Source organism: Berghia stephanieae, chromosome 8 (assembly GCF_034508935.2).
Source record: "Berghia stephanieae isolate SIO BIC M18660-M18661 chromosome 8, UCSD_Bste_1.3, whole genome shotgun sequence".
NCBI lineage: Eukaryota > Metazoa > Mollusca > Gastropoda > Nudibranchia > Aeolidiidae > Berghia > Berghia stephanieae.
Genome location: NC_088367.1, coordinates 43689000 through 43716731, shown reverse-complemented (window position 1 = coordinate 43716731; position 27732 = coordinate 43689000). Strand labels below are relative to the sequence as shown.

Sequence of the window (27732 nt, the reverse complement as noted above, 5' to 3'; positions counted from 1 at the left end):
CGAAATAAAGGACAGTGAAATATTTCCACCAGAGACATATTTTAACGTGTTCAGGAAAGACCGAGAAGATAGGTATGGTGGGGTGCTGGTTGCAACAACAACGAACCTCTCAGTAATAAAGCTTGACATTCAAACAAAATCAGAATCGGTGATCGTAAATATCAAAACAGAACAAGGCCTACTCACTGTGGGTGCTATGTATAGAACACCTTCAAACTCAACTATGGAACAAATGACTGAGATAACACGCTGTATTGATAGCCTAGACCCGAAAAATGTACTCTGGTTAAGCGGAGACCTGAACCTACCTGATATCAATTGGGAACAAGAAAAAATAATCAGTTACCAATATCCTTCATTTATAAACCAAGCATTTATTAACAAATTGCAAGATTTTGGCCTTAGTCAAATAAACAAAAATCCAACAAGGGGTACAAATATCCTCGACTTATTTATCACAAATCGACCAAATTTAATTGTCAAGTGTACAACCATTCCAGGCATTAGTGACCATGACATTCTCATCACGGAAAGCACTATCAAAGCAAACAAAATCACACAAAAATCACACCCTATTACTATTTGGAAAAAGGCAAATATCGCCGAAATGCGGACAGAAACACGTCTTTTTAGTGAAAACATAATTAATCAACATCTAGAAAGCACTGAGGATGTTTGGACTGCCATCAACGACCACCTAAACAAAATGATGACCAAACATGTACCAACGAAGAAAACTCAAGGAAATTTCACCAACCATGGATAAACACCACCGTCAAACGATTATCTAGATGGAAACAAAAGGCATGGAGCAGAGCGAGAAAGTCCAACAGTAAGAAAGACTGGTACAATTATGCCCGACTGAAAAAAGAAACACAAAAAGAGAGTAGAAAGGCCTATCATAATCATGTTAAGGAACTTGTTAGTGAAGACTCAAACAAAAAGCTCTGGAAATTTATAAAAAGTAGGAGGTGCGATTCGGTTGGAATAGCGCCCCTTGAGCATTATAATGTTTTATACTCTGATGCAAAGGAAAAAGCAGACAAACTTAATAAACAATTCTGCTCTGTTTTTGCTTCAAAAGCTCAAGCCAAAATTTCTAATCAACAACTACAAGGCGAAGAAAACGATTCCAACACTATGGCCGAAATCAATGTGACAGTAGAGGGCGTTTCCAAACTCCTCGCCACTCTAGATCCAAAGAAAGCATGTGGCCCAGACAAAATACCATCCCGTCTCTTAAAGATATTGAGTAACGAATTTGCACCTGCCCTCACACATTTGTTCAAACTCTCTCTTGAAACGGGAGACATACCAATTGTTTGGAAGCACGCTCTTGTCCAACCCATCTACAAGAAAGGTGATAGAAGCAGGGCTCAAAACTACCGTCCAATTTCATTAACCTGCATTTGCTGCAAACTGTTGGAGCATTAGTGAGATCCTCAATAACTGAATATCTCGAAACTAACAGTATTATTTGTGATGAACAGCACGGATTTAGGAAGCACCACTCATGTCAAACTCAACTTCTATCATTAACACATGATCTGTCAGCTGCTATTGATAAAGGTGGTCAAATTGATCTAGTACTACTGGACTTTGCCAAGGCCTTCGACAAGGTCCCTCACCATCGGTTAATCCAGAAATTGTATGACGTTGGTATCAGGAACAAAACCTTACAATGGATTGCAACTTTTCTGGACAATCGCACCCAACAAGTTCTTGTCGACGGCGAGACTTCCACTATCGGGATGGTGACATCGGGCGTACCTCAGGGCTCAGTCCTTGGGCCCGTCCTATTTTTAGTGTACATAAACGATCTTCCACGAGGTATAAGGTCAAAAGTGCGCCTCTTTGCTGACGACACAGCATTATATAATCAGATAAAAACAACAGACGACTGCAAAACACTAAATGACGATCTAGCTAAATTACAAGAATGGGAAACAATAAATCAAATGGAATTTAACGTATCAAAGTGCAATGTTCTAACCATCACAAATAAGAAAGCACCTATAACATTTGAATACCAACTTCATGGTCAAAACCTGGAACATGTAAAGACAGCAAAATACCTTGGCATTGAGTTTGCTAAAAACCTCAAATGGAATGACCACATATGTCACCTGGCTTCAAAGGCAAATCAAACAAGCGCTTACATCACCCGCAATTTAAAAAGATGCCCAATCACAACTCAAACCCTTGCTTTTAAAACTATTGTTAGACCAATTTTGGAGTATGGCAGCTCAATTTGGGACCCATATACAAAGAAAAACATCGACACCTTAGAAAACATCCAAAGAAAAACAGCAAGACGCATCACAAACACATTCGATCCTTTCTCAAGTGCGTCTGAAATATCACAACGGATTGGCCTTGAACCTCTGGAAAAGAGAAGAAAGATAGATAAACTTAAATTGTTCCACAAGATCTACTACAAAAATTCGTGCCTTAAACTTCCAAACGACATCAAAGATATCGGCACAAGAAATACGAGGGGACACACAGCAAGAGTAACCATCCCAACATCAAAAACAGACGCCCACATGTATTCGTTTTTCCCTTCCACTGCCCGACTATGGAATAGCCTCCCAGCTGAAGTGGCTGAAAACGGTTGCCAACATGCCTTCACGCGATTGCTGGAGTTCACAACGTGACTTTTTAATCTATGTGGTTTTAGTATTATGTGCAGAGTTTTAGCAAGTTTAAAATGTAAAACACTTCAAACTGTGGAGTGATCCTCGACAATATTGGAGGTTTCCACAAGACGAAGAAGAAGAAGAAGAAGGAATAATTTTGTCAACAGTAGCAATCATTTAACAACAGACCTGCCGACTTGAAATGTTAAAAATTCGTAGTTTTCAAAGGGAAGAAATAAAAGTTACTATAATTAACTTTACAAATCAATATTTTACCCTTATCAGAATTAAATCTACCGTCAAAACCCTGAAAAGATGCTTTGTGGCACCATTGTTTTCTTTTTTACACATTATATTGAATCAAAAATGTCTATTTATTTCTTTTATTGAAGACAAAAATTCATATTATTACGAATTTTTCGTATTAGTCAGCAGGTCTGTAACAGAGAAAAATACATAAATGATTTTATAAAAAGTGGTTTTGAAAAACTGGGACTGATGAGCCCATATTGGCACATAGAAAAAGAAAGATGGTACACTATAACTCAAGAGACAAGCTACAAGCTAAATGCAGATCTCACAAATTCCTACAGCCTGCAACACATGGGCAACAGGTGCCTTGGAACAAATGGGGCGAGACAGACTTATCACCTAGAGCCAGTTAAATCCAGAAATAGAGTCCATATATAATTTTTTAAATGTTCAACACAAGACAAATTCCAAGACATTTCAGACCTGCCAGATTGAAAACGCCAAATTTTGTAATTTTTATGTCAATTTTTAGTTAATCAACAAGGAAATTAGTAACTTCTGAAATCGTGTACGAACAATCACAATTTGACATTGTCATGCTTATGCGTTGTAGAAATGCTTTATTATTATTATTATTATTATTATTATTATTATTATTATTATTATTATCATCCTAATCATCATTTTCATTATTATTGTAGTTATTATTAATATCATCATCATCATCATCATTATTATTATTATTATCATCATTATTATTATTTTTTTATCGTTTTTAGAGTAATAGTTGTAGTAGTACTAGTAGTAGTTCTTCTTCTCATTATTACTATTATTATTGTTGTTGTTGTCTTTGTTCTTATTATTACATTATTTAAGTATTACTGAGAATGAAAATTCGTAATTTTCCCTACCATTTCGTTTTTCCGTAATTGGCCATGAAATGTGTCTAAAATTCGTAAAATTACAAAAAATTCGGAAGATTCAGCAGGTATGACATTTATTCCGTTCTTAATAGATTTATGTAAAAAAAAAAAAAGGCTTTTTTTCAAAACATCACAGTAAAAATAAACGGATACTGAAATGAGACAGTCAAAAAAGGTATAGATTTATAATTGAAAGCACGCAAGAAAAAGTAAGACAAAGACAGAAAGCAAATTGGAAAACAGATATATATGGGGATTGAAGACACAATAAGTACCTCCATGCCCACTGTGGGAGGTCAGGAACCCCACCCAGTACGACAATTTCAATAACTTGCATAGTTTTGACAAATTGTTAATATTAATTAAATATCATTAAATGTTAAAAATTCTCCCAATTATCAGGTGGGTGGGAGAAATGGGTGAACACGACGTAAATGATTTGGAAAAAAACGTGTTTCATTAATAACATAGCAAAAGCTGTTAATAATTTAGTTGTAAAAAGGGGGAAAAAAACTAATCCTTCTGTTGTAGCAACAATGGAACTTTGTCAGAATCGCCTCCCCCTGATGAACTTGCAGCAGGGTTTGTTGTCAACATGTTTCCGGAAGTCTCTAAGTGATTGTTGAAATCAGGATTGGAGTCGGATGGAATGAGAGACGGGGTGCTGATGGAAGGCGTTGATGACTGCTGTTGGGCCAGTGCCTCCTCGTATCTTTTAGATCTTGATGAGCGAGACTTGTACCGGCAGCAGACAAAATTTACAAGGGTTCCTACCAGGCCATTCAGCATACCTTAGAAATGTAAAGACAAAAAAATAAAATAAAAGGAAGAGAGATTAGATGTGCAAAAAGGAAAGACAATTGTGAAATCGCTCCTAATTTACACATTTATATACATCATATTTCCTTTATGTATTTATCTTACTGTGTAAATTATAGCACGTCTGTACAAAAAAATTTCCGTTTTGGGATGCAATAAAGTATTATTATTATTATTTATAATAATATTATTATTATTTATAATATTATTATTATTATTATTATTATTATTATTATTATTATTATTATTATTATTATTATTATTATTATTATTATTATTATTATTGTTATATTATAATTATTATTATTAATATTAATATTATTATTATTAAAAATCATTTTTTAAGAATGATAATCATCAGAAAATAGTAAGATAACAGCAAAAAACATGAAAAGCTACATAGTACTAAGTCTCATATTATAAAAAGTGATGTTGAGCATGGCCAATGCATTTTTTTTTTAACTTGAGACCTTGGGTAGGGCATTACTCCAATTGACAGGCATTGTAAGAGTACCTATAAAGAAAAGGGATTCTAATACGGGATGTGTACTAAATAAAACTGAAATTTGGTGGTCAACTCAAGAAATATATGTACTCGTAATTAGTAGTTATAGGATCCTTTGGAGGAATCTTATGTTTTTGGCATGAGCTATGACAAAGAAGAGAGAGCAACTGAGAGAATGAGGGAGAGAAGAGAGAGAGAGGGAAAGAGAGAGTGAGAGAGGGAGAGAGAGAGAGAGAGAGAGAGAGTGAGAGGGAGAGAGGGAGAGAGAGAGAGAGAGAGAGAGAGAGAGAGAGAGAGAGAGAGAGAGAGAGAGAGAGAGAGAGAGAGAGAGAGAAAGGGAGACAAGAGGAAGAGAAAGATAGAAGGGGCAAGGGGTGCTAAAATAACAATGTACCTGATACGGCAAAAACTCCCCCTATTATTCCACACATGCGGACTATAAACTGCCAGTATGGCTTGTGTTCCTCTCTCACTCGAATCATGAGTGAGGAAAGGTCGTACTTGATGAAAATGCCTGGGTTGCCATGACTTCCTTCTGCATGGTTGATGGGACGATTCTGAAGAAAAATTCATGTGAACAAACAATCAGTACATCTAGTTTTTAGGTCAATGCCATCATCCTAAGGATAAATTTTGTATTTTGTAGAGCCAATCCATTACAATTCCATAGCGCAACACAGATATATCAACAATGCTGATATACAAATCAAGCATAAATTCACATTGCACCAAAAGTCCCAATTTTTTTTGGCGTCATAAATTAAACTTAGACTAAACTTAAACTTGAGATTTTTAAGCACAATAGCCACTAAAAATGCTCAAAGCGCTTTACAAAGTGTCCATGACCAACAGCAACACTTAACATGTAGAACGGGACATGACGCCTGTTAGGCAATATTGCAATTTTTTTTCTGACAGAAACAACACTGTTAACAGCCAGATACTCATTTTACACCTGAGTACACTGTGAGAATGTGAGTAACGAATCTTTTCCAAAGACTCAACTATGCGCCAAATGAGGCTCAAACCTAAGACCTTCCAATCTGAAAGCAAGTGTAATACCACAAGACACAGCTGCAACAAAGATAAATCAACAATGCTGGTAGCTACATTTAATTAGTAACTAATTTTCTATATTGACTTAGATATGACTAAGAGAGGCTTACATTGACAAGAACAATAATGGATCTGTAGCAAAGAAAAACAAGACATCATCTCCCAACTATTTCCAGAGTCAATGAAAATGAGTGAAAATCAACCAGTGACATCGTTTGGGATACGAAATTGCCAGATTCTCTGAGAACTATATCAACACTGCGATGATGTGGTCTAGTGGTATGACACTCGCTTTCAGATCAGAAGGTCCTGGGTTCGGGCCTCACTCGACGCACAGTTGAGTCCTTGGAGAAGGCTCGTTACTCACATTCTCTCACCGCACTCAGGTGTAAAATGAGTAAACTGGCCGATAACAGCGTTGTGTCTGTCCGAAAAAAATTGTAATATCGCCTAACATGCGTCATGTCCCATCCTAAATTTTAAATGTTGCTGTTGGCCAGGGATCCCTTGTAAAGCGCTTTGAGCACATTTGGTGGATATTGTGCTATATAAAAACTCAATTCTTAAATTTTTTTTTTAAAACACTGATCAGAATTAAATGGGTACAAGAAACAAATCAAACTAAAATAAAACTCTTACTTTCTGTGTCACGGCAAATTGGTAAGTGTCCACATTAGCCCTGTAGGTGCGGACTTGTGTTGGAACTACTTGCATAAAATACTGGTAATTATGATAATCTGAGAAATAAAAATTTGTGGATGATCAAATTGCTATTAGTCTATAATTTTCAAATAGAAATTATTACAATTATATATTTTTAAAAATATTTCAGTACATTGTACTGTGTCTTCTAAAAACCTTGCATAGCTAAGAGTGAGTTTCTAAGGATATATCAGGTGCGAGAAAGAAAAAACGCAGAAAAGTTTAGAAGCCTGTAACCACTGGACTATAACTGATGCAAATTTGAAATTTCACCACAATCAAACCAATTTATTGAACTTTATCAGGATGCCAACAGAAAAAAATAAAAAAGGAGAAAAATGATCGACGTCTCATCATGCTCCCCAAAGGCGGGCTCAGGTTGCCTAAGGCAGCCTCCTACTAGGGGGGTCCGGGGGCATGCTCCCCCATAAAAAATTTTTTTTAAAGTGCCAAAATAAGGCTATCTGGGACTAATTCCCATGAATTTGGGAGCATTTATTATCCATTCAAAGATCAGGTGAAGGAGCCATAAAACACATAAAACTTTTTTTTTTCAATATAATGTATATATTGCAGTTATATTTTTTGTGATATCACCGATTCGCTAAATTATAATTTCGTTTTTGTTTTTTTTTGCGAACAGAGGAAAAATGGGAGGAACCGAGGAAAAAAGGGAGGAGTCTCCAAAAAGGAGGAATTCCTTAGATCCGTGGAAGATTGGCATCACTGCTTTATGTACATAAATATTTTTGAAAATATATTGAGATATATTAATTTGACGTCTGTTTTAATAGATACACCTCAAATTTGACACATTGAAGAGTTTGACTATTTCTCAAATTTTAATGTAATCTGTCAATCCTCCAATTAGCTTTATGACTGTGTGTAGCCTTATTTTCCATGATCTTATTGATCTTCTAATTGCTTAAAAAATTATTCAATCCCATGCAATTTGAAGTGACTGACTCTTGTAGCTCTGCTTCTGTGTAAAACATTGGTACAACTCTTATACACTGTTTGGACATCATTGTCCAAATCATGCTGTAGTCAATTGGATTCAATTCAATGTTTCAATCAAGACCATATAATCTTTAGAAATAAATCAAATGTCATTTCTACATCGTTTTGAAAATTATGTAACATTGATAAAAGAAAAAATAATTCCAGACTCTATCCCCCTAGGTCATGTGGATTTCAACAGGATGGGGTAACCTTCTACACTAATAACACCACACTACTATAAACAAGACAAAGTTTGGAAATTTTCAATATCGTTATTTTTATATGACTTTGGTACAACCAGCAGTTTCTTAACCAATCATGGATTTTAAATCAAACTTGGCAATTATTAACTTAAGGTATTGTTCTTATTGCTTGTAAATTTTCAAATGTTTTTGATTTTTTCTTTGTATTGAACTAGTGTCATTTTTTTTCCATATTAATTTTTTCCACACCCTATATTAAAGAAATTTCAAAGTAGCAGCTAAACATGGACTCCATGAATTAAGTTATATTCCATATAAAGCATTTTTACTATAATAATTAATTATAAACTTCCATCACTAAGTTTTGAAAACAAATTTTTACAATTTTTATGAATGCCAGAATATTTTTAACACTTACTATACTCAGTGGTTATTTCTGTCCCATCCAGAGGATACAAAACACCAAAAACAGGTTCACCAAAGGAGAAATGATCTATTCTGTGGCTGAAATTGTAATCTGGAAGAAAATTGATTTTTAAATAGCATTAAACTTGCTCTTCCAACAAAAATAAAACCCTCGTTATATGTCTCACACCCCATATAAATTTGTCCGTCTAAGAACCATATCATTAAAATTTCACATATTATCTTTAAACATTTAGGGAATTTATTCAACTCATCCTTTTATTTATAGTAATAGCTCAATTATTTATGTGTGGTTATTTGACTTGTATATCAACATAAAGAGAGACCAGAGAGATAGAGAGACAGACAGAGAGAGAGAGAGAGAGAGAGAGAGAGAGAGAGAGAGAGGAGAGAGAGAGAGAGAGAGAGAGAGAGAGAGAGAGAGAGAGAGAGTTTTATTCATAAAATGTTCCTGAAATTATAAAATGAGGGTACATATGCCTGGTAGTATTAGTCATATTAGTAAGAGTCGAAGGGATTTAGATTCCAAGAGCATACTATAATTGTGCATAGTTTAAGATCATCCAAAAGTCTTATCCAGCTAAAAGCAAAAATTCTCACTAAGAAGAACACACTCAAATGCTTACATTTACATTCAAAACAACAAATATACCAATACACAACCAGGGGTGAGAATGACTAGTTACAATGGAGGAGGAAATTTTTCAGCACGTAGATCAAGACCCATCCATAGGACAATAACCTATAGATTTGAACTTCAAAATAATGTGTCTCGCAGCAATTCCTGACACCACTCGTGGGAATTTCAAAAGGTGAAAGTATAATTACAACATAATGTGGTTGTAGTAATGGTGGTGGTAGGGATGATGATGTGGTGTTTGTAGTAGTTGAGGTTCTGGGGATGATGATGTGGTGGTGGTTGTAGTAGTTGTGGTGGTAGAGATGATGATATGACGGTAGTTGTAGTAGTGGTGGTGGTAGGGATGATGATGTGGTGGTGGCATGGTGCTGCTCGAAGCTCAAAGAAATATATAACAATGTGAAATTGCATGTAAGGTTCAATTCGTCTGCGGTATTTCATTCATCCTGTTTAGTTGATAAAGAGAAAACCGGAAACATCCATTTTATCTGTTTTCTTATATTAAAATCGAAGCTTACATTCAATTTCACATTGTTATTTAGTGGTGGTAGGGATAACGACGTGGTGATAGTTGTAGTAGTAATGGTGGTAGGGATTATGATGATGTTGTGGTGTTTGTAGTACTTGTATTGGTAGAGATGATATGATGTGGTGGTGGTGGTTGTAGTAGTAGTGGTGGTAGGAATGACGACGTGGTGGTAGTTGTAGTAGTGGTGGTGGTAGGGATTACGATGTGGAGGTATTTGTAGTAGTAGCGGTGGTAGGGATGATGACGTGGTGGTAGTTGTAGTAGTAGTGGTGGTAGGGATGATAATGATGTGGTGGTGGTTGTAGTAGTAGTGGTGGTAGGGATGATGATGATGTGGTGGTGGTTGTAGTAGTATTGGTGGTATGGATGGCGATGTGGTGGTAGTTGTAGTACTAGTGGTGGTATGGATGACGATGTGGTGGTGGTTTGGGTAGCAGTGGTGGTATGGATAACGATATGGTGGTAGTTGTAATAGTAGTGGTGGTAGGGATGATGATGATGTGGTGGTGGTTGTAGTAGTAGTGGTGGTAGGGATGATGATGGTGTGGTGGTGGTTGTAATAGTAGTTGTGGTAGGGATGATGATATGGTGGTAGTTGTAATAGTAGTGGTGGTAGGGATGATGACGATATGGTGGTAGTTGTAATAGTAGTTGTGGTAGGGATGATGATATGGTGGTAGTTGTAATAGTAGTGGTGGTAGGGATGATGACGATATGGTGGTAGTTGTAATAGTAGTGGTGGTAGGGATGATGACGATATGGTGGTAGTTGTAATAGTAGTTGTGGTAGGGATGATGATATGGTGGTAGTTGTAATAGTAGTGGTGGTAGGGATGATGACGATACGGTGGTAGTTGTAATAGTAGTGGTGGTAGGGATGATGATCTGTGATGATAATGGCAATTTGTCAAAAAGGGGGGAAATGTATCAGTCCACCGGGCAAACTCAAGTGGAAATACAAAAATTACATATACAATATGTTAATTACAAAAACATTATAGAATATACTCCTTTTATACATATTCAATGAATTGCTCTTTCCCGGAAATGATTTTAAAGGCCCACAATATTAATCATACCGCTGATAAATTATAAATTTTTGCCCCAAAGGCTAGAAAGTATTTGTTTTTACTTTACAAAGCACACTACAATACCTGCAAGCTGGTGGTTATGCAGATAATCAATAAGACAGAGAAGAGAAAGAAAGATAGATAGATAGATAGAGAGAGAGAAAGAGAGAGAGAGAGAGAGAGAGAGAGAGAGAGAGAGAGAGAGAGAGAGAGAGAGAGAGAGAGAGAGAGAGAGACAGACAGAGAGAGAGAGAGAGAGAGACAGAGAGAGAGAGAGTTATGAATTGATTTTCTATTTTTCTTTTCCAACCCCTACCCAACATCTGTTCATCCAAGTACATCACAGGCATTGTGTCACTTCGACATATGGTGCCACCCTGGCTAACGCCATTAAAAAATTCGAATGTCACCAAAATTTATGCAATGAGCACAGGTGTCACAATTTGACACAAGACATGATATTTTCATCAATCTACTGTGGAGCCACTAGAGTGATTTTCATAGAAAAATGTTTGACACTGCAAAAACAGCGGAACGTTTCAACACTGGATGATGTGATGGTGGTTGTAGTAGTAGTGGTGGTGGGGATGATGATGTGGTGGCGGTTGTAGTTCTAGTAATGGTAGGGACGATGATGTGGTGGTGGTTTTAGTTGAAGTGGTGATAAGAATGATGATTTGGTGGTTGTTGTAGTGGTGATTGTAGGGATGATGACGTGGTGGTGGTGGTTGTAGTAACGGTGGTGGTAAGGATTTTGATGTATTGGTTATGGTGATTCTTTTTAAAAGGCGGAATTGTGATGATGATGGGCGGAGATAAATCACCAATTAGGCGGAAATCTGTCCTTAGGCGGAAGATTCTCAGCCCTGACAACAGAGAGATGATTTACAAGAAAAAATAAAATATCATCTCCGAAAACTTTAACAATACATTTGACTGTTTCCCTCTCAGCCAAGGATTCTGGCAAGGGAAAGGACAAAACTTTACTTACTTTTCCGAACCAGCGACCACCTGAGCTCTAGCCCTTCGGTCTTGTGCCATGACGCAGAAGTTAGACGTCATTTTAGTTGTTCCAGGTGACGAAACAGTGTGTTACTGATGCTTGGATTTGGTGGGAGGAATAAAGGACAAAACCAAGTAATCTCATTCCAAAAACCAAAAACCAAGTTGGAAAACAGATATAGGGGTATAGAAGACACAGTAAGTGACCTCCGACCTCCCAGCCCACTGTGGGAGAGCAACTTACCTGATTTATCCATCATGAGGGCCAAATGAGCATGACCTCTGGGTATGACAGGCACAGATCTGGGGAGATAAAATTATCTATCAAAATCAATTACGAAAACGGGGCATTATTTTTTAGCTCTAAAAAAATTTGAGCTTTTATATAGCGCAATATCCACTAAATGTGCTCAAAGCGCTTTGCAAAGGGTCCCTGACCAACTGTAACATATAGAACAAGATATCACACCTGTTAGGTGATAACACAATTTTTTCCGTTAACAGCCAGGTACTCATTTTACACCTGAGTATGGTGAGAGAATGCAAGTAGAGAGTCTTTTCCAAGGACTCAACCTCTATTGGGGGGGTTTCTTTTCTATTTTTACAAAAGGAGCGGGTTAATGCTATAAGACTGGGGTTTCAGTGAGACCCGAGTTCCATCCCAGATAGCCTCTTATGGTGACAATAGTTTATTTACAGTCATTATAAGATAAAAAAAAAAAATTTAGAGAAATTATGATTTGAAGGAAAGATTGGTGTTGTTGTTGTTGCTAAAGGGTTAAGGTAACTTACTTCCCACCGATGATGTGAAAGTTTCCCTCCACCTTGTTTACATCCAAGCTCCCACTCACTCTACACGCATCTGGTTCATGGTTGGGCACTGGTTCGTCCCTGAAAATGACAGAAATGGAAATGAATAACATTCCTTTACATTATTCATTATTATAATGTTTATTATTATTGTTATTATTGTTATTATTATTGTTATTATTATTATTATTATTATTATTATTATTATTATTATTATTATTATTATTATTATACTACTACTATTATTATTATTATTATTATTATTACTAGTATTACTATTATTACTATTATTATTATTATTATTATTATTATTATTATTATTATTATTATTATTATTATTATATTATATTATTATATTATTATTATTATTATATTATTATTATTATTATTATTATTATTATTATTATTATTATTATTATTATTATTATTATTATTATTATTACTATTAAAATTACTATCAATATTATTATTTATCATTATTATTATTATTATTATTATTATTATCATAATTATCATCATCATTATTAAAATCATTATTATCATTATTGCAATATAAATGATAATGATGTTGATGATAATGACAATAATAATAGTAATGATAAGAACGTCTGTATCAACACTTAGTAGTCTTTTCAAACACTCACTACTATCTTAAAAAACACCATCCCCCCCCCCCCCCCCCCATCCCCTTTTATTCCTAAAACATACCTTTCAGGCATGCCACTCATATAACCAGAATTCGCTGATTTCCACATCACCTCTTGAATAGCGTGGTATTCTTCCTGAAGGTACTCGTTGGTGCCTTGAACAAACTGTAGATAACTCCGTTGACTTGGCGTTAACTCCCAGTATACTGCTTCCTCTTTAAGTCGACCATGACTGAAGGCATCAGCCCCTGTCTGATCCAACACATCAGCTCCTATGTCTGTAATCATGATAAATGAAATGAACACATTTTCAATTCCTTTTCTTTTTAAATCTAATTTTCAAACTTAAAAAGCAAAACAAAACAATTTTGCATAATAATTTAATCTTTAAACTTACTATGCGTGTTAGACATTAATCTTCTTTATGATATCTATTTTTAAAATCATTGTTAGCATTCTCATACTTCTGTTGGGGCAAATTTCAATCTTTGAGATGAATGAATAATAAGAATTATTATTATTATTATTATTATTATTATTATTATTATTATTATTATCATTATCATTATTATTATTATTATTATTATTATTATTATTATTATTATTATTATTATTATTATTATTATTATCATTATTATTATTATTTATTATTATTATTATTTTTTATTAATATTATTATTGAAGCTAATGCTATTATTATTACTATTATTATTATTATTATTATTATTATTATTATTATTATTATTATCATTATTATTATTATTATTATTATTATTATTATTATTATTATTATTATTATTATTATTATCATTATTATTATTATTATTATTATTATTATTTTTATATTATTATTATTATTATTATTATTATTATTATTATTATCATTATTATTATCATTATCATTATTATTATTATTATTATTATTATTATTATCATTATTATTATTATTATGGTAGTAGTAGTAGTATTATTATTATTATCATTATTATTACCAGTACAAAACCTGCAATATTTGCGGAGAAATAAAGGCAACAACATTCATTAAGTTTTTACCTTAAGCAGGAGTTCACAGTGAGAGAGTTGACTACACTACCATGTACTTATTCTGTTTGGTGGAATATGGGACCAGAGAGAGAATTCGGAATCTAAATCTGAATGTTACTCGAAGTCAACTCAATTCTGTTGTATTTGTATTCGAGGGCGGAGACAGTTGTTGAGTTGACTGCCATTGTTGGTATTTAGACTGAAGAATTTTCATAATCTTCGTTTCAATGTTTCTAAATCTGTTGTGTTCACACGTGATTCAGTATAAGCATTCCAGTCGTTGATAGTGCGGGATGCAAATGAATATTTGAAGATGTTTGAGTTTGTAGATTGGTGTTTTAGTGTTTTTTTGAGTGGGTTTTTCTTTGAAAGCGTGTATTTTGTTGTAAGTCTAGTTCTGACTTAATACAGACTTAAATCTGGCTTAATTATGTGTCAATACAAACAAGTCCGCTGAATAAATGATATCAATAAATTCTGAATAAAATAGGTATGAAAATAATACTTTTTTTTCTACCAGTGAACAAAACTGTCTCACCCAGTTATGAATATAACACAATTCAGTGTATGTAAGTTATTTCTTAACAACTTAAAGAGGATATAAAATTAAATGAACTTACGATGGCATTTCATAGCCACTGTTATGTCTACATTCAGTCTGAGACCCCTGAAAATATCAAAAGAAAATGGTATCAAAAGGTCCCTTGTTTGTTTGTTTGTTTTTAAGGGTTTTATGGCACTTGCAACACATTTAGGTCATATCAGCGCCAGTAAAAAGGAAGAAAATGGGATAGTAAAAAGTTCTAGAATTACAATTAAAGCACCCAAGAAAAAGTAAGAGAATGGGGAATTGGGGACAAATAGGGATCAGATGTAGATTCCAAGAGCATACCACCAATGTACATAGTTTGAGATCACCTCTAAGTCTCATCCGGACACAAGCGCAACATCCAACAGAGAGGAATACACTCAAATGCCAACATTATACATTGAAAATAACAAATATAATAATACATAACAGAGAGATGATTTACAAGGAAAAAAATATCATCTCCAAAAAAATAACTATGCATTTGACTGTTTTCCTCACAGCCAGGACCCCGACCAGGGCCAGGACAAAACCAAGCAATCTCATTCCAAGACAAAGACAGAATGCAAGTTGGAAAACAGATATAGGGGGATAGAAGACACAATAAGTACCTCCCTGCCCACTATGGGATGTAGGAACCCCACCCAGAAAAGGCCCCTTAAAAGACACAAAAGAAATAAGTTACAACTGGATGCCATTTTTCAAGAGGAAGTAAACACATGAGTTTTGAAGAAAGTGACACACACACACAAGGCTTTCAAAATAGGAGAAACAGGCATATGTGATTGTTTCTTTTTAAGTCATAATCATGTCATTTTAAACATTTATTCTGAAATAAAAATTGAAAGAATTTTCTCAGATCATGTAGTTTTTGTTAATGTCACAAATTTTTAATTGGTTTTTTTTTTTGTAAATCCCTATTCTCAATAAGCATCTTTGCTATATCTGTATATTTGCACAGGCGCATGAGTGTGTGTGTGTGTGTGTGTGTGTGTGCATGTATGTGTGTTTGTGAGAATATTGCAAATGATAAGATTTGGAAAGTATGTTTATGACGTAAAGGGCTCGTATAGAAGAGTAAAGTTTGCTGCCCCAAACGTAAACAATAACAAGTTGCTAGTGATTTCCGTTAGGGACCGGAATAATTTACGCACAATATAGGTCTCCCAATTTTGTAGTTTGAGTTGTAGGCAATACACTTTCAGTATTGAAAATATGTTTACATAAAATCTAACAGTTTCAGAAATAATAATATAAGGCTAAAATATTATGAAAATCAGGCTCCGAATAATTCTCGTTTTGTTCACACCAGCGCAATAATTTGCTCTGGTCTAAAAATAGATAGACTGTAACTTTTGATAAATTTTAGAAAATTTTACCTTTTGTTCCATAAAATATCCATATCTAGACATTATTTGATGCATGATCGAGTATTTATGAATATGTGTTTCTTTTGCCACCTAACAGACAAATTTTAAAGGTTATTTTTTTCTATTATTTACATTGGAACGTGAGCTGTCAAGACAGGAACATGTGGTTTGCCATGTGCTTCTCGACCTCTGTTTACATATGGGGCACCTTCCTTTACTGTTCTATAATAAATAAGAAATATCATTATCAGTTAAGGCATTCATGAGTAATAATCGTAAATTGTCAAACCAAAGGGCAACATTTCACCAAACAAAACCATTATTGGAATCAAACGCCTGAAAATAGGAATTTGAGACCAAAAAAATAGGAATTTCACCTTTTTAACACCCCCCTCTTTGCTCTTTTTTCTTCTGACCATTATCATAATTTGTTGAAAATCGGAATTTTAGAGACAATGGCGGAATAGTACAAAAAAGAAAGAGTTAAAATAGAAACGATTCCTCCAAAAGCGGATGGTTGGCAGGTTTCACTTATCCAAGTGACATAACATCGTTAAAACTATTCTATTCTACAAACACAAGCTTACAAGAGAGAGAGAGAGAGAGAGAGAGAGAGAGAGAGAGAGAGTGAGAGAGAAAGAAAGAGAGAGAGAGAAAGACAGAGAGAGAGATAGAGAGAGAGTGAGAGAGAGAAAGAGAGAAAGAAAGAGAGAGAGAAAGACAGAGAAAGAGAGAGAGAGAGAGAGAAAGAGAGAGAGAGAAAGAGAGAGAGAAAGAGAGAGAGAGAGATAGATAGAGAGAGAAATAGAGAGAGAGAGAGAGAGAGAGAGAGAGAAAGAGAGAAAGACAGAGAAAGAGAGAGAGAGAGAGAGAGAGAGAAAGAGAAAGAAATAGAAAGAGAGAGAGAGAGAGAGAGAGAGAGAGAGAGAGAGAGAGAGAGAGAGAGAAAGAGATGGAGAAAGAGAAAGAGAGAGAGAGAGAGAGAGAGTGCATATCTGTGAGTGAAACAGAGATGTAAAGACACTGATCTCAATAGAGTTACATTCAAACAATAAATATAAACATACGCTGTATAGTTTTTATCGACTTCATAGTCAAAATGAAGCTCTGTACTGCTGTAGTAACTGACTTCTGACAGCACCAATAGGAAGATGACGATGAAGGTTACAATGGACACTGTGGAAGAATGTATGAAAGAATATGTAAACAATTTATAAAGAACAAAAGATCAATGCTGTGTTTATTATTATAAGGTTGTATGGCTGAGATATTTGAGCTTCAGCTTTTTATATAGCGCAATATCCACTAAACGTGCTCAAAGCATTTTACAAAGGGTTCCCAACCAACAGAAACACGTAACATGTAGAACGAGACATGACACCCGTTAGGCGATAATACAATTTTTTTTTCCAACCCCCCCCCCCCCCCTCTTTCCACCCAGTAGTGATTGGGTAGCTGGGTCTATTAGACCACATAGCAGAAAGTACTTTGCGATAGACTATCATCCTATCCAAAGGGTAGCAAGCAATTCCTATTATCCATTTCATGCTATAGAAACCAGGATAAACTCCACTCCATTGGCCTAATAGCTCTGACAGACTACTTTTTAAAAGTTAATGTGTACACAATCTGGAGCAAAATTTACTTACATCCACCACCAGTCGCAGAAGTCTCAACATAGTTCTCTGGAACTTTCGGAAAGGCATCAAGCTCCTTGACAACTTTCAATGCTTGCTTTCTATTTACTACATTCCCACGACGCATTCTGAAGACTGAGGAAAAGAGTGAGAAAAATAAAAAGAATACAGTTTACCTGGTTTGAACAGGAATGTGGAAACAAAATGAAAAAAAAAAAATTTTTAAATCTCAAATTGTGCAGGCATAGTCAAACAGTGACCTTATCAATGGTAAGTTGTCTAAATTAGACTCTAATTCAAGCTGCTAAACTGTCCAAGAGCAAATAGTTTTATACTTAATAGAAATCATAAAAATAAAGCATTGTGTGGTAGTACAGTGTACCTCAACTTATTTGTTTTTAAAACAGAGGGAAGATCAATTTTTGTAATAGTTGAACGACACCACTATGTTGCTGGTAGGCCGCCTTGTGTTCACAGCTAACACCACTGACCATTATTTCATTGATGTATGTTGTGAATGAAAGTCATTGTATTCAAGTATCGTAACTTGTGTCGTCCATCTGATGTAGTATCGTTCACAACTAGCGTCTGTTCTAGTAACTACCTTGTTGAGAGTCATTCTGTATCCAACCGTCATCCTGTGCACATGTATCTTATCTTATGTTGTTTAATAAATGTTCTTTACTGCAACAAGTTGGTTTGTTAATTCTTGGAATAAAACGTCTTATTAATTAATGATCTAAGAACACAACAATGTATAGAGAGGTGCACCTGAGAAAGACATTCCCTAAATAAGCAAAGAAATGATTTTCTCGCCTCACGTCTGCATCAGATTTTTTCACTGTGATGTTTCAAAAGACAAGATATATTTAATACAATATCCCATATCCTTTGTCCGGCCGAAGCATTGGTAAAATTCCTTCTTGATTTGGCCATCCCATAAAAAAAAACCGTAATTTCCCTCCTAAGACCAGTGATTTATCTGTAGCAATGGTCTCAGTTTGGCCGGCTAATTTTTCATTTTTACCCATTGTGCGAGAGCAAGATGAAAGTAAATAGATATATGGCGCTGGCTTCCGGCGACAACAGACGTGTTGTGAATGTTTACCTATTTTCTACACATATTTTTATTCATTTATCATTCAATCGTCGGAATTTAAGCCTAATTTTTATTCAAAATGGATGTGAAGTATATATTGTTCCTGATTTTTATATTTATTAGTATATTTATAAGCATAAATGGTGTTTTAGCCTGTGATTTTGCTGCCAAAATAAGCCTATCGATAACTTATACTTCAGAGACTCTCCGATCCCTCCAACCCGTGTCACCCCCACCACCCACTATTGACACATCGTTTATTAAAGTAAGAAAGAGGGGGAGAAAAGGAGGAATAAAAACAAAATTTAACAGACGGCCTTTTCGTCCATTTTTACCCTGTGTAGTGACAGGTAATGTAAAATCACTGAAAAATAAAATTGATGAACTGTTTTCACTGTGTCGTTTTAATAGTGACTATCGTCAAGCCTCCATAATAGCGTTAACAGAGACTTGGCTATCTCCTCACATACCATCATCATGTTTTAATATTGAACAATATTCACTATTTCGAGGAGATCGGACTAATGTAAATAAACGAACTGGGGGTGGGGTGTGCACATATATTAACAACAAATGGTGCCACCCCAATAACAGTCAGATAAAGAAAATGTATTGTGACGATTATATTGAATTTATTACTGTTTCGTCACGACCATATTATCTACCCCGAGAATATACTCATGTCATCATCATCAACGTCTACATTCCACCATCATCAGACAACACCACAGCGAAAAATATTTTGAGGAAAGAAATACAGGACATTCAAATTAAGTCACCCGATGCCGTATTGATGGTCACTGGCGATTTTAACCAATGTAACGATTTTACTCTCCCGGGACTTCATCAATACGTGGACTGCGAGACAAGGGACAAAAAAAACATTAGATTTATTCCTGTGTAATATTAAAAATAGTTATAAATGTTTACCCCGTGCCCCATTAGGTTTATCTGACCACTGCATGCTCTTGCTACTCCCCACTTACCGCCCTGTTTTTAAACGTGTAAAACCAGTAAAGAAAAGTGTACAGATCTGGAACGGAAGTGTGTGTGAAGATTTGCGTGGTTGTTTTGAATGCACTGACTGGAATGTTTTTATCGAATCATGTGATAGTGTGGATGAGCTGAATGACTGTGTGAGTGAGTATTTAAAATTCTGTGAACAGCTAGTGTCTTGTAAAAAAGAAATAAAATATTATCCTAACAACAAGCCTTGGATAACAAAAGATCTAAAACTTTTATTGAACCAAAAAAAACTCTCTATACTAGTGGAAACAAAAAAGATCTGAAAACAAAACAAAAAGAGATAAAGAGGGTAATATCTAGTTGTAGAGATAAGTACAAAAATAAAATTGAAAAAATGCTTTTCTTCTGGGGATATACGGGACACGTGGCGGGGGCTTAAAACTGCTGTGAACTATAATCCAAAGCCCACGATTATATCAGAAGATATCGAAATTGAAACTTTAAATAAATTTTATTCACGTTTCGACACAGCAAACAAATTTGATATTGAAAATGAAAAACATAAATTAGACAGGGCTTTGGAAGATGAAATGACTATTGAGGTCAGTGAAGAGGAAACGAGATTCGTATTTTCGAAACTAAACGAGAGGAAGGCTGCTGGGCCGGATGGATTGAAAGGAAAACTATTAAAGGAATGTGCCCACCAGCTTTCCCCATTTATACACATATTTTTAACTGGTCCCTCCAATGCGTTTCGATCCCTGAAATTTGGAAAACTTCAAAAATTATTCCTGTTCCAAAAAAAGAAAAACTTGAAACTATGAACGATCTCAGACCTGTTGCACTGACTTCAATAGTCATGAAATCTTTAGAAAAACTTGTTCTTGTTAAAATTAGGAATCAGTTTATGCCATTGAGTGATAGTCATCAATTTGCTTACAAACCAGGACGTGGCGTAGAGGATGCCATTTTGCTGTTTACAAACAACATCTACAGGCATCTAGATCACGCTAGGAGCTATTGCAGATTGCTTTTTGCAGATTTTTCTTCAGCGTTCAATACAATGCAACCTCAGTTGGTTGTTCAAAAATTGACTAGTCTGAATTTAAACAAGTATATAATTGCTTGGGTGCTCGAATTTCTTACGGAGAGAGCACAATATGTTCAATTAGGACAAAACAAATCTTCCTGTATAACTACAAATACTGGTGCTCCTCAGGGTTGTGTATTGTCCCCTGTATTATTCACAATATACACGAATGACTGTAGAAGTCAAAACCTGAGTGTACCTTTAATAAAGTTTGCAGATGACACCGCTCTTCAAGGCCTCATAACAAATGGCAACGAAGTGGCTTATAGGCAAGAAATTGATAGATTTGTGTCTTGGTGTGATGCCCACCACCTAGAGTTTAACATAAGCAAGACAAAGGAGCTAGTGATTGACTTTAGGAGAGTGAAGGAACCGATAGAACCGTTAAAATTAAAGGACCAATTCGTCCAGCGAGTTCCTCACTACAAATACCTTGGTGTAACGATTGATGACAGGCTCAAGTGGGATGAACACTTGAAAATAATTAGGCATAAGATGTGCAGACGTACATATTTTTTATCAAAACTCTCTCAGTTTAGAATAGATAAAACCCTCTGCACATTATTTTATAGAGCAGTCATCGAAAGTGTTTTGTCATTTTGTATAACAGCTTGGGAGGCAATTGCTTAGCAGTGGAAAGGAACAAAATAAATTCAAATATTAAAAAATCCATTAAACGCTATATAAATGATGTTGACGATGTAGATCTTTTATACGAGAAATTTTGTATAAATAAAATAACTAAAATATTAAATGACCAGTATCATCCACTAAGACCATCAATTATTATGTCAGAAAGAAGTGGTCGCCCTTTCTCTATTTCAACGAAAACAGAGAGACACCGAAAATCTTTTCTGCCGTCCAGTATTAGGCTTTATAACAACAAGCAATAATCATTTTATATAATTATTTCTCATTTTTACTTTAAAAAAATATAAATATTAATTTATTAATTTATTTGTTTTGCAATCTTTTCAATTTTCAATTTATAGTGACAGTTTTAACTATTTTACAGTGTTTGAAATTATTCATATTATAAAGCGCAGCTCTGGTTATAGAGCTGCTCCTTTTTATATATATACATCCTATTTCCATTGTATTTTTATCTTATGTGTAAATTATAACACGTCTGTACAAAAAATTTCCTTTTTGGGATGCAATAAAGTATTATTATTATTATTATTATTATTATTATAGTGCTCAAATGCCAAATCCAGATTTTTTTTAAAAGCAAATGGATCAATGAAATGTAAGTTTTAGACAATTTGTATTGAAACATTAAACTGACAATTCACCTTCTTTTTTCAACCAGCAAGAAACTTGTTAATCATCAAATCGGTTCATAGTCCACCAACCATTCAAATTCTCACTACCTACCTACCTGTTAACTTTATTTATCTTCTTTTGTTTCTATAATTTGTTCATTCTGACCACAATTTTGGGGATATTAATGATGGCCCGGAATTTGTTTATTTCATGGACGAATCCCTAAGCCTAGGTGTTGTTCACTCCAAAACGACCTCACCTGTTTTTTTCCTGTCTTCTTCATACAAAACAATACAATTTATTATCACACTTCCACAAAACTAGATCCAATTCGAAAGAGCTGAAAATAGCGATCAAAACAAGGAAGCAAAGATGGTAGAGAACTATCTAGCTCATATATAAATTTTAAGATACACCGATATCAGTGTGGAGAGATAGCTCAGTGGGTTAGACCACCTTTCATTTGGTTCCTTTCAGATGCACAGATTCGAATCCAATCGCTCCTTCTTTTTCTTTTTTTTTTTGGAGTGAGTCTATTCTTTTCTCCTTTTTTATTTGGCCTTGTATTACTTCTGAGCATGATTTAAAAAAAAAAAATACTGTTTTTTTTTCCTCTATCTGACCATTTGGTCGCTCTGAATATTTTTGTTTGTTTGCTTTTTAATGATTTCTTCTATAGAATATACTTTTTGAGGTCAGAGTGGGGACGGATATATGACAATTTGCTTGAATAATAATAAGCATATTTCAGCGCCTTTCGTCGAAACCTCAAAGCGCTATTAAATAATTAAAAAACAGGTAACAATAATGTTGCAAATTGCAATTCCAATTCACCAAAATATGAAAACAATTAAAAGCATAAAACGGGCATCAAAAACAAAAGTAGATTAAAAGTCCAGATCACAATGAATTTCTATATATATAAGATTCACTTAAAAAATTACAGTTATCTCTATAAAAAGGCAAAATCCAGAGCACATCAAAAACACGTCTTGCCTGTCAGGCGTGTTACATGACATAAGAGAAAGAGAAAGGAACCAAAATAGAGGGACATTTATCATTTGCAACGCTTTGTAGAAAGAAGACGGCAAAAAATAAAAATTTTTAAAAGGGCAGAACCAGGATTCGAACACACAGTGTCGATTCTGACAGGCCTTTTAAGGCAGATGACTTAACCATTTGACCATGACACCCACATGAATGTCGATGCATATTGTGTATATAAAGTACAGGCCTGCATCTGCCCCCTGAAAAAATTGCCTGAAAATCCGCGAGACGTTTGGGTCCAGCGCCTGGGCACTCTTATTCCCAACTTTCTGTTAGACTTCTATCCTGAGTTTGTGCTATCCTGTCCTTCAACATCTGTTCCCGTCTTGAGCCATTGGCTTTGTTATTTAACGTTTACTTCTGTTTTCTCTTTGTTGACTGTTGACAGTGCAGCGCGTCCGTAACCCATCAGCTACTGGAGGCTATCTATCTAGCAGACCATTCGGAGAAATAGAGTTCAAGTATATTTTCCATAGCTTTCCGAGAAATAGTGCCGGCCATTTTATTAACTTTACTTATTTCTGTGCATTTCAAAACTTTCCATTATCTGGAATGTGGATAATAAAAAATGTTTAAAATTAAAAGAGCAGAGTTTCAACTGTAGTGTAACAGTCCGTCCATCGTCTACTGTGCCAATAATCAATTTTATTATTAACCAGTCATGTCTGAGTCTGAGAATAATGACAACGATTCTAGATTCTGCAAATAAGCATTCCGAACTACATTTCTAATCAAGTGAAACATTTTTTTTTGTTAAATTCCCTTGAGAACAGACAGCCCCTGCTGGCCGATGCCTGATGATACTGATTCAACTTAAACTTAAACTCAAGTGTGAGTTTTGAACTGCGCCCGATCGTGTAATAAACGTGCAGTTTAGCAAAATATATTAAAGATACTTGATAGGGTCATTCTATTGCATGGGGGAAAAAATTATTATATTTCTTCTTCGTACCGTATTGATGATGTGTGTCCAAAAAAAGTATTGTTGTGTATGCCGTTGCCCGAAGTCAAATTAATTTCGAGAGTGCTCTCCCCTGAGCTTGTGCAATTTAAAAAGCTATCTTATGACAAAATGTTTTGTCGAATATGCATGCATGCAGACATCTTTAAAACCATTGTAAAGGTTCCACATTTAAAACATCACCACTTACAACGAGTTAAGATCAGCGGCATCTATAGATAATGATGTCCTAGTCTAGATAAATACAACACTGAAATATTACAAATCGTCAAAAATCCATTTTGAGATTAATTTTATTGTTTTCTTTTTGTTTTGTTTTATACAGTATTGTAATTCCCGAAACATTGTCTACGATCATTGAGGTCTTACATTGTCTGTTCACGCTGTCTACGATGGATAGAAAAATAAGTGAATAAATATGACTCGTATAAGGGAACAACACAACACAAACAACATTTCGGTCCTTGGCCTTCGTCAGGAGACAAATAAAAAACGAAAATACCGGTTCTCGTCCGATCAAGAAGTCAAGCAACGTCGGGCGTGGTCAGTAGTTGAACGGACGAACGCCTGGGAACATCGCGTGTTGTAGGCAAATCTTCACTTTTGTATTTGTAATAAATCCAATGTTTGATGGCAATCATTGCTCGATTTGTGGTTTAATTCATTTTTTTTTTCTCTTTTTTTAAAAACAGCATTTTAATCACTTTTGTTCGAAATCGGCATCATTGTCACGGCCTTCATCAACATCATCTTTAAATCTCAGTAAATTTTGAGTGGTGGGGGTGAGCTAATATTCAAAACACGAGATAATGGAGACTATATTTTCTTCTCACACAGTTTAATTTACCCGTATGCTAATCCTGTTGTCCTGAACTGAGAAAACTCAAAGAGAATGCCGTAGAGCCCGCAGGAATTATGTTAACGAAATTATAAATGGTGAGAGCAATAGCAATAACTGAAAAAAAAAAAGTAAAAATCAGGTCGTATATCAATAGAGATAAAAGTGGAATCGATTCACTCAAAGATAACAACTAACGAAAGAGTGAAATGGAGAGGCCTCCTATGGGAACAAAACAGACAATGGACGCTTCGGGTACAAACCCTTCGTCAGCACAACAATACAAAAATAAACGTGGAAAATGTTTACAAAAACTGGTTTGAGTTTACCATATGTGTGTAAAATTTTGCAATAGTGGACAGGAAAGTCACCTTCGGTTAATCGTAACATTTTCGCTGATCGCAGGGTGTTGCGATTATCCGTAGTGGACTGTACTTTGGTCCACTTTAATAACACCTATTATTGTACCATACTTTGAAAAAACAGGTATTTAAAATTTTGCAAAAAGTCCCATTTTGAAAGTACCAGTTGAGAAGGAACTTCTGGCCTGACCCAACTCCATACTCAAAGAAGCTGTACGGCAGTGAGGACGACCTCAGGACCACTGTGGGCTTCATTCACCAGACCGGACTGACCATGTGACGTGACGGGAACGAAGAAGAAGAAGAAGAAGAAGAAAGTACTGTATCGGTCGATTAAGCTTACCCCTATTTTGCTAAAAGCTCTCAAAGTTGAGACGTCACGAAAGTCCCACGTTTGAGAGTTTTTAACGAGATGAGGACATTTCAATAGATCCATATTTGGAGAACAAGTTTTCTAGCCAAAATTTTTAAAGACTTGCTTTTCCAGACGCCACAAATGGGATTGAACGTGAACTGCCGTAAATTTATAGTAACAGATAAGGTATAAGCAGCGGTACGATAATATCACAGTGGGGAAGCTCACCATTAGCTCAAAGACCCTCACTCGCTTTGTTCAAGTGCGCTGATTAACAGACTTATCGTACCAATATGTCCTCTCTCTCTCTCTCTCTCTCTCTCTCTCTCTCTCTCTCTCTCTCTCTCTCTCTCTCTCTCTCTCTCTCTTGTTTTTTGGGGGGATTTTTTTGGGGTTTTTTTTTTTTTTGCATTGGCCTCCTCGTCAAGTCAACAATTATAGCTAAAGCAAACGAAAACACTGGGAAACAAAATATATCATTCCTCATACAGAAAACGATTACAACTACATGTATAATGTTCACTACGAATAAAACGCACACTTATCAATTATATTTATGTCCGACAGCATTTAATGATTCTCGTTCCTATTCATTGGTTTTGTGGAGTCTATTGACCGCTGAAGAGAATGATCTTATTTAATTTCATCCTCTTTAAACGTACGGCCCAACATTGCATATTTTCCTTTGATGGAAGCATTTGGCGGCCTTCAGTAGTCGCATCTTGATATAGACAGTGGCAATAGTCTTGATAAATGTTATGTGATCAGCCCCAATGCTCATTTCATGGTCAAAGAAATGGTATTTCAGTGATGGAAAAATGCGTGTGTGCCTTGAATGTAAACTGGCCAGTTCTATCGCTTGCATGTGCAAGTCCACGAAGCTATTTGATGGTAGAGTGTGCATTGCTGTTGGACTGGGCATGATTGTCCGAAATATCTTTACACCTGTCTGTATAGTTTCTTGGACACATTACTATGTCGATGTATTTTGAGCCGCCGTTATTTTTTCGCTGGAAAAAATTCCTTTGTGGCGATGCACAGTCACTACCAAAGAAACGGTGGGACATTAAAGGTTGTTTTTTTTTTTTAATCTTAAAATTAATTATATTAAATGAAGGATTACACGAAGGATAAATAAAATATGGGATAAACGTCGCAAAAACAAAAGAAATACGGTAAGCGGCGATGACTAACAAGGGGATTTCCCGAAAGTGCTGGTCTTATCGTCGATGGCGGACATGCGCAGTGAAGTGACGAAATTTGCTAAGCGGTAGATTGGTGGGGCCTATAGATATACACCTTGTACTACCAGATCGCTTGCGAGAATTGGCGGGGTTACTTTACGTCACTAAAAAATTACCGTGACGAGCACGCGAGCTTGTTCTTCGGTCGGCCGCCATAACTTGGGGCAAAGTGAGGTGTATGTGTGTGTTTGCTACGGTGTGTTCGTCTTATTTTAAGGTAATAATAGTAAGAGTATATAGTTGAGGTTAAAAAAAAAGACAAAACAAGACGTGCTATTATTATTATTATTATTATTATTATTATTATTATTATTATTATTATTATTATTATTATTATTATTATTATTATTATTATTATTATTATTACTATTGTTGTTGTTGTTGTTGTTGTTGTTGTTGTTGTTGTTGTTGTTGCTGTTGTCGTCACTGTCATCCCCCCCCCCCATTATTATTGATAGTGGTGGTAGTAGTAGTAGTAGTAGTAGTAGTAGTAGTAGTAGTAGTAGTAGTAGTAGTAGTAGTAGTAGTAGTAGCAGCAGCAGCAGCAGGAGTAGTAGTAGTAGTAGTAGTAGTAGTAGTAGTAGTAGTAGTAGTAGTAGTAGTAGTAGTAGTAGTAGTAGTAGTAGCAGCAGCAGCAGTA

General features: G+C 35.2%; 1 protein-coding gene across 1 annotated transcript; it reads right to left on the bottom strand.

Annotated features, from left to right (window-relative positions):
- Nucleotides 1–3652: 3652 nt before the first annotated feature.
- LOC144978732 (endoplasmic reticulum-Golgi intermediate compartment protein 2-like) lies at nucleotides 3653–24356 on the bottom strand. Its single transcript, XM_078925162.1, has 11 exons — nucleotides 24285–24356; nucleotides 17877–17999; nucleotides 17295–17403; nucleotides 14889–14935; nucleotides 13286–13502; nucleotides 12560–12658; nucleotides 12012–12070; nucleotides 8520–8618; nucleotides 6834–6931; nucleotides 5533–5695; nucleotides 3653–4605 (listed from the first exon to the last, which is right to left on the bottom strand). Exons 2-11 carry the CDS (start codon nucleotides 17989–17991, stop codon nucleotides 4328–4330), a joined length of 1284 nt encoding a protein of 427 aa, XP_078781288.1. The 5' UTR covers nucleotides 17992–17999; nucleotides 24285–24356; the 3' UTR covers nucleotides 3653–4327.
- Between the last annotated feature and the right edge of the window lie 3376 nt (nucleotides 24357–27732).

What these genes read in the sequence shown, in the direction of transcription:
- LOC144978732 (XM_078925162.1), bottom strand. Translation starts at nt 17,991, where the DNA reads ATGCGTCGTGGGAATGTAGTAAATAGAAAGCAAGCATTGAAAGTTGTC. An exon ending in AGTGGCTATGAAATGCCATC is followed by an intron (nt 13,503 to 14,888) that starts GTAAGTTCATTT and finishes TCATGATTACAG; the next exon opens with ACATAGGAGCTGATGTGTTG. An exon ending in CCTCATGATGGATAAATCAG is followed by an intron (nt 8,619 to 12,011) that starts GTAAGTTGCTCT and finishes ATTTTCTTCCAG; the next exon opens with ATTACAATTTCAGCCACAGA.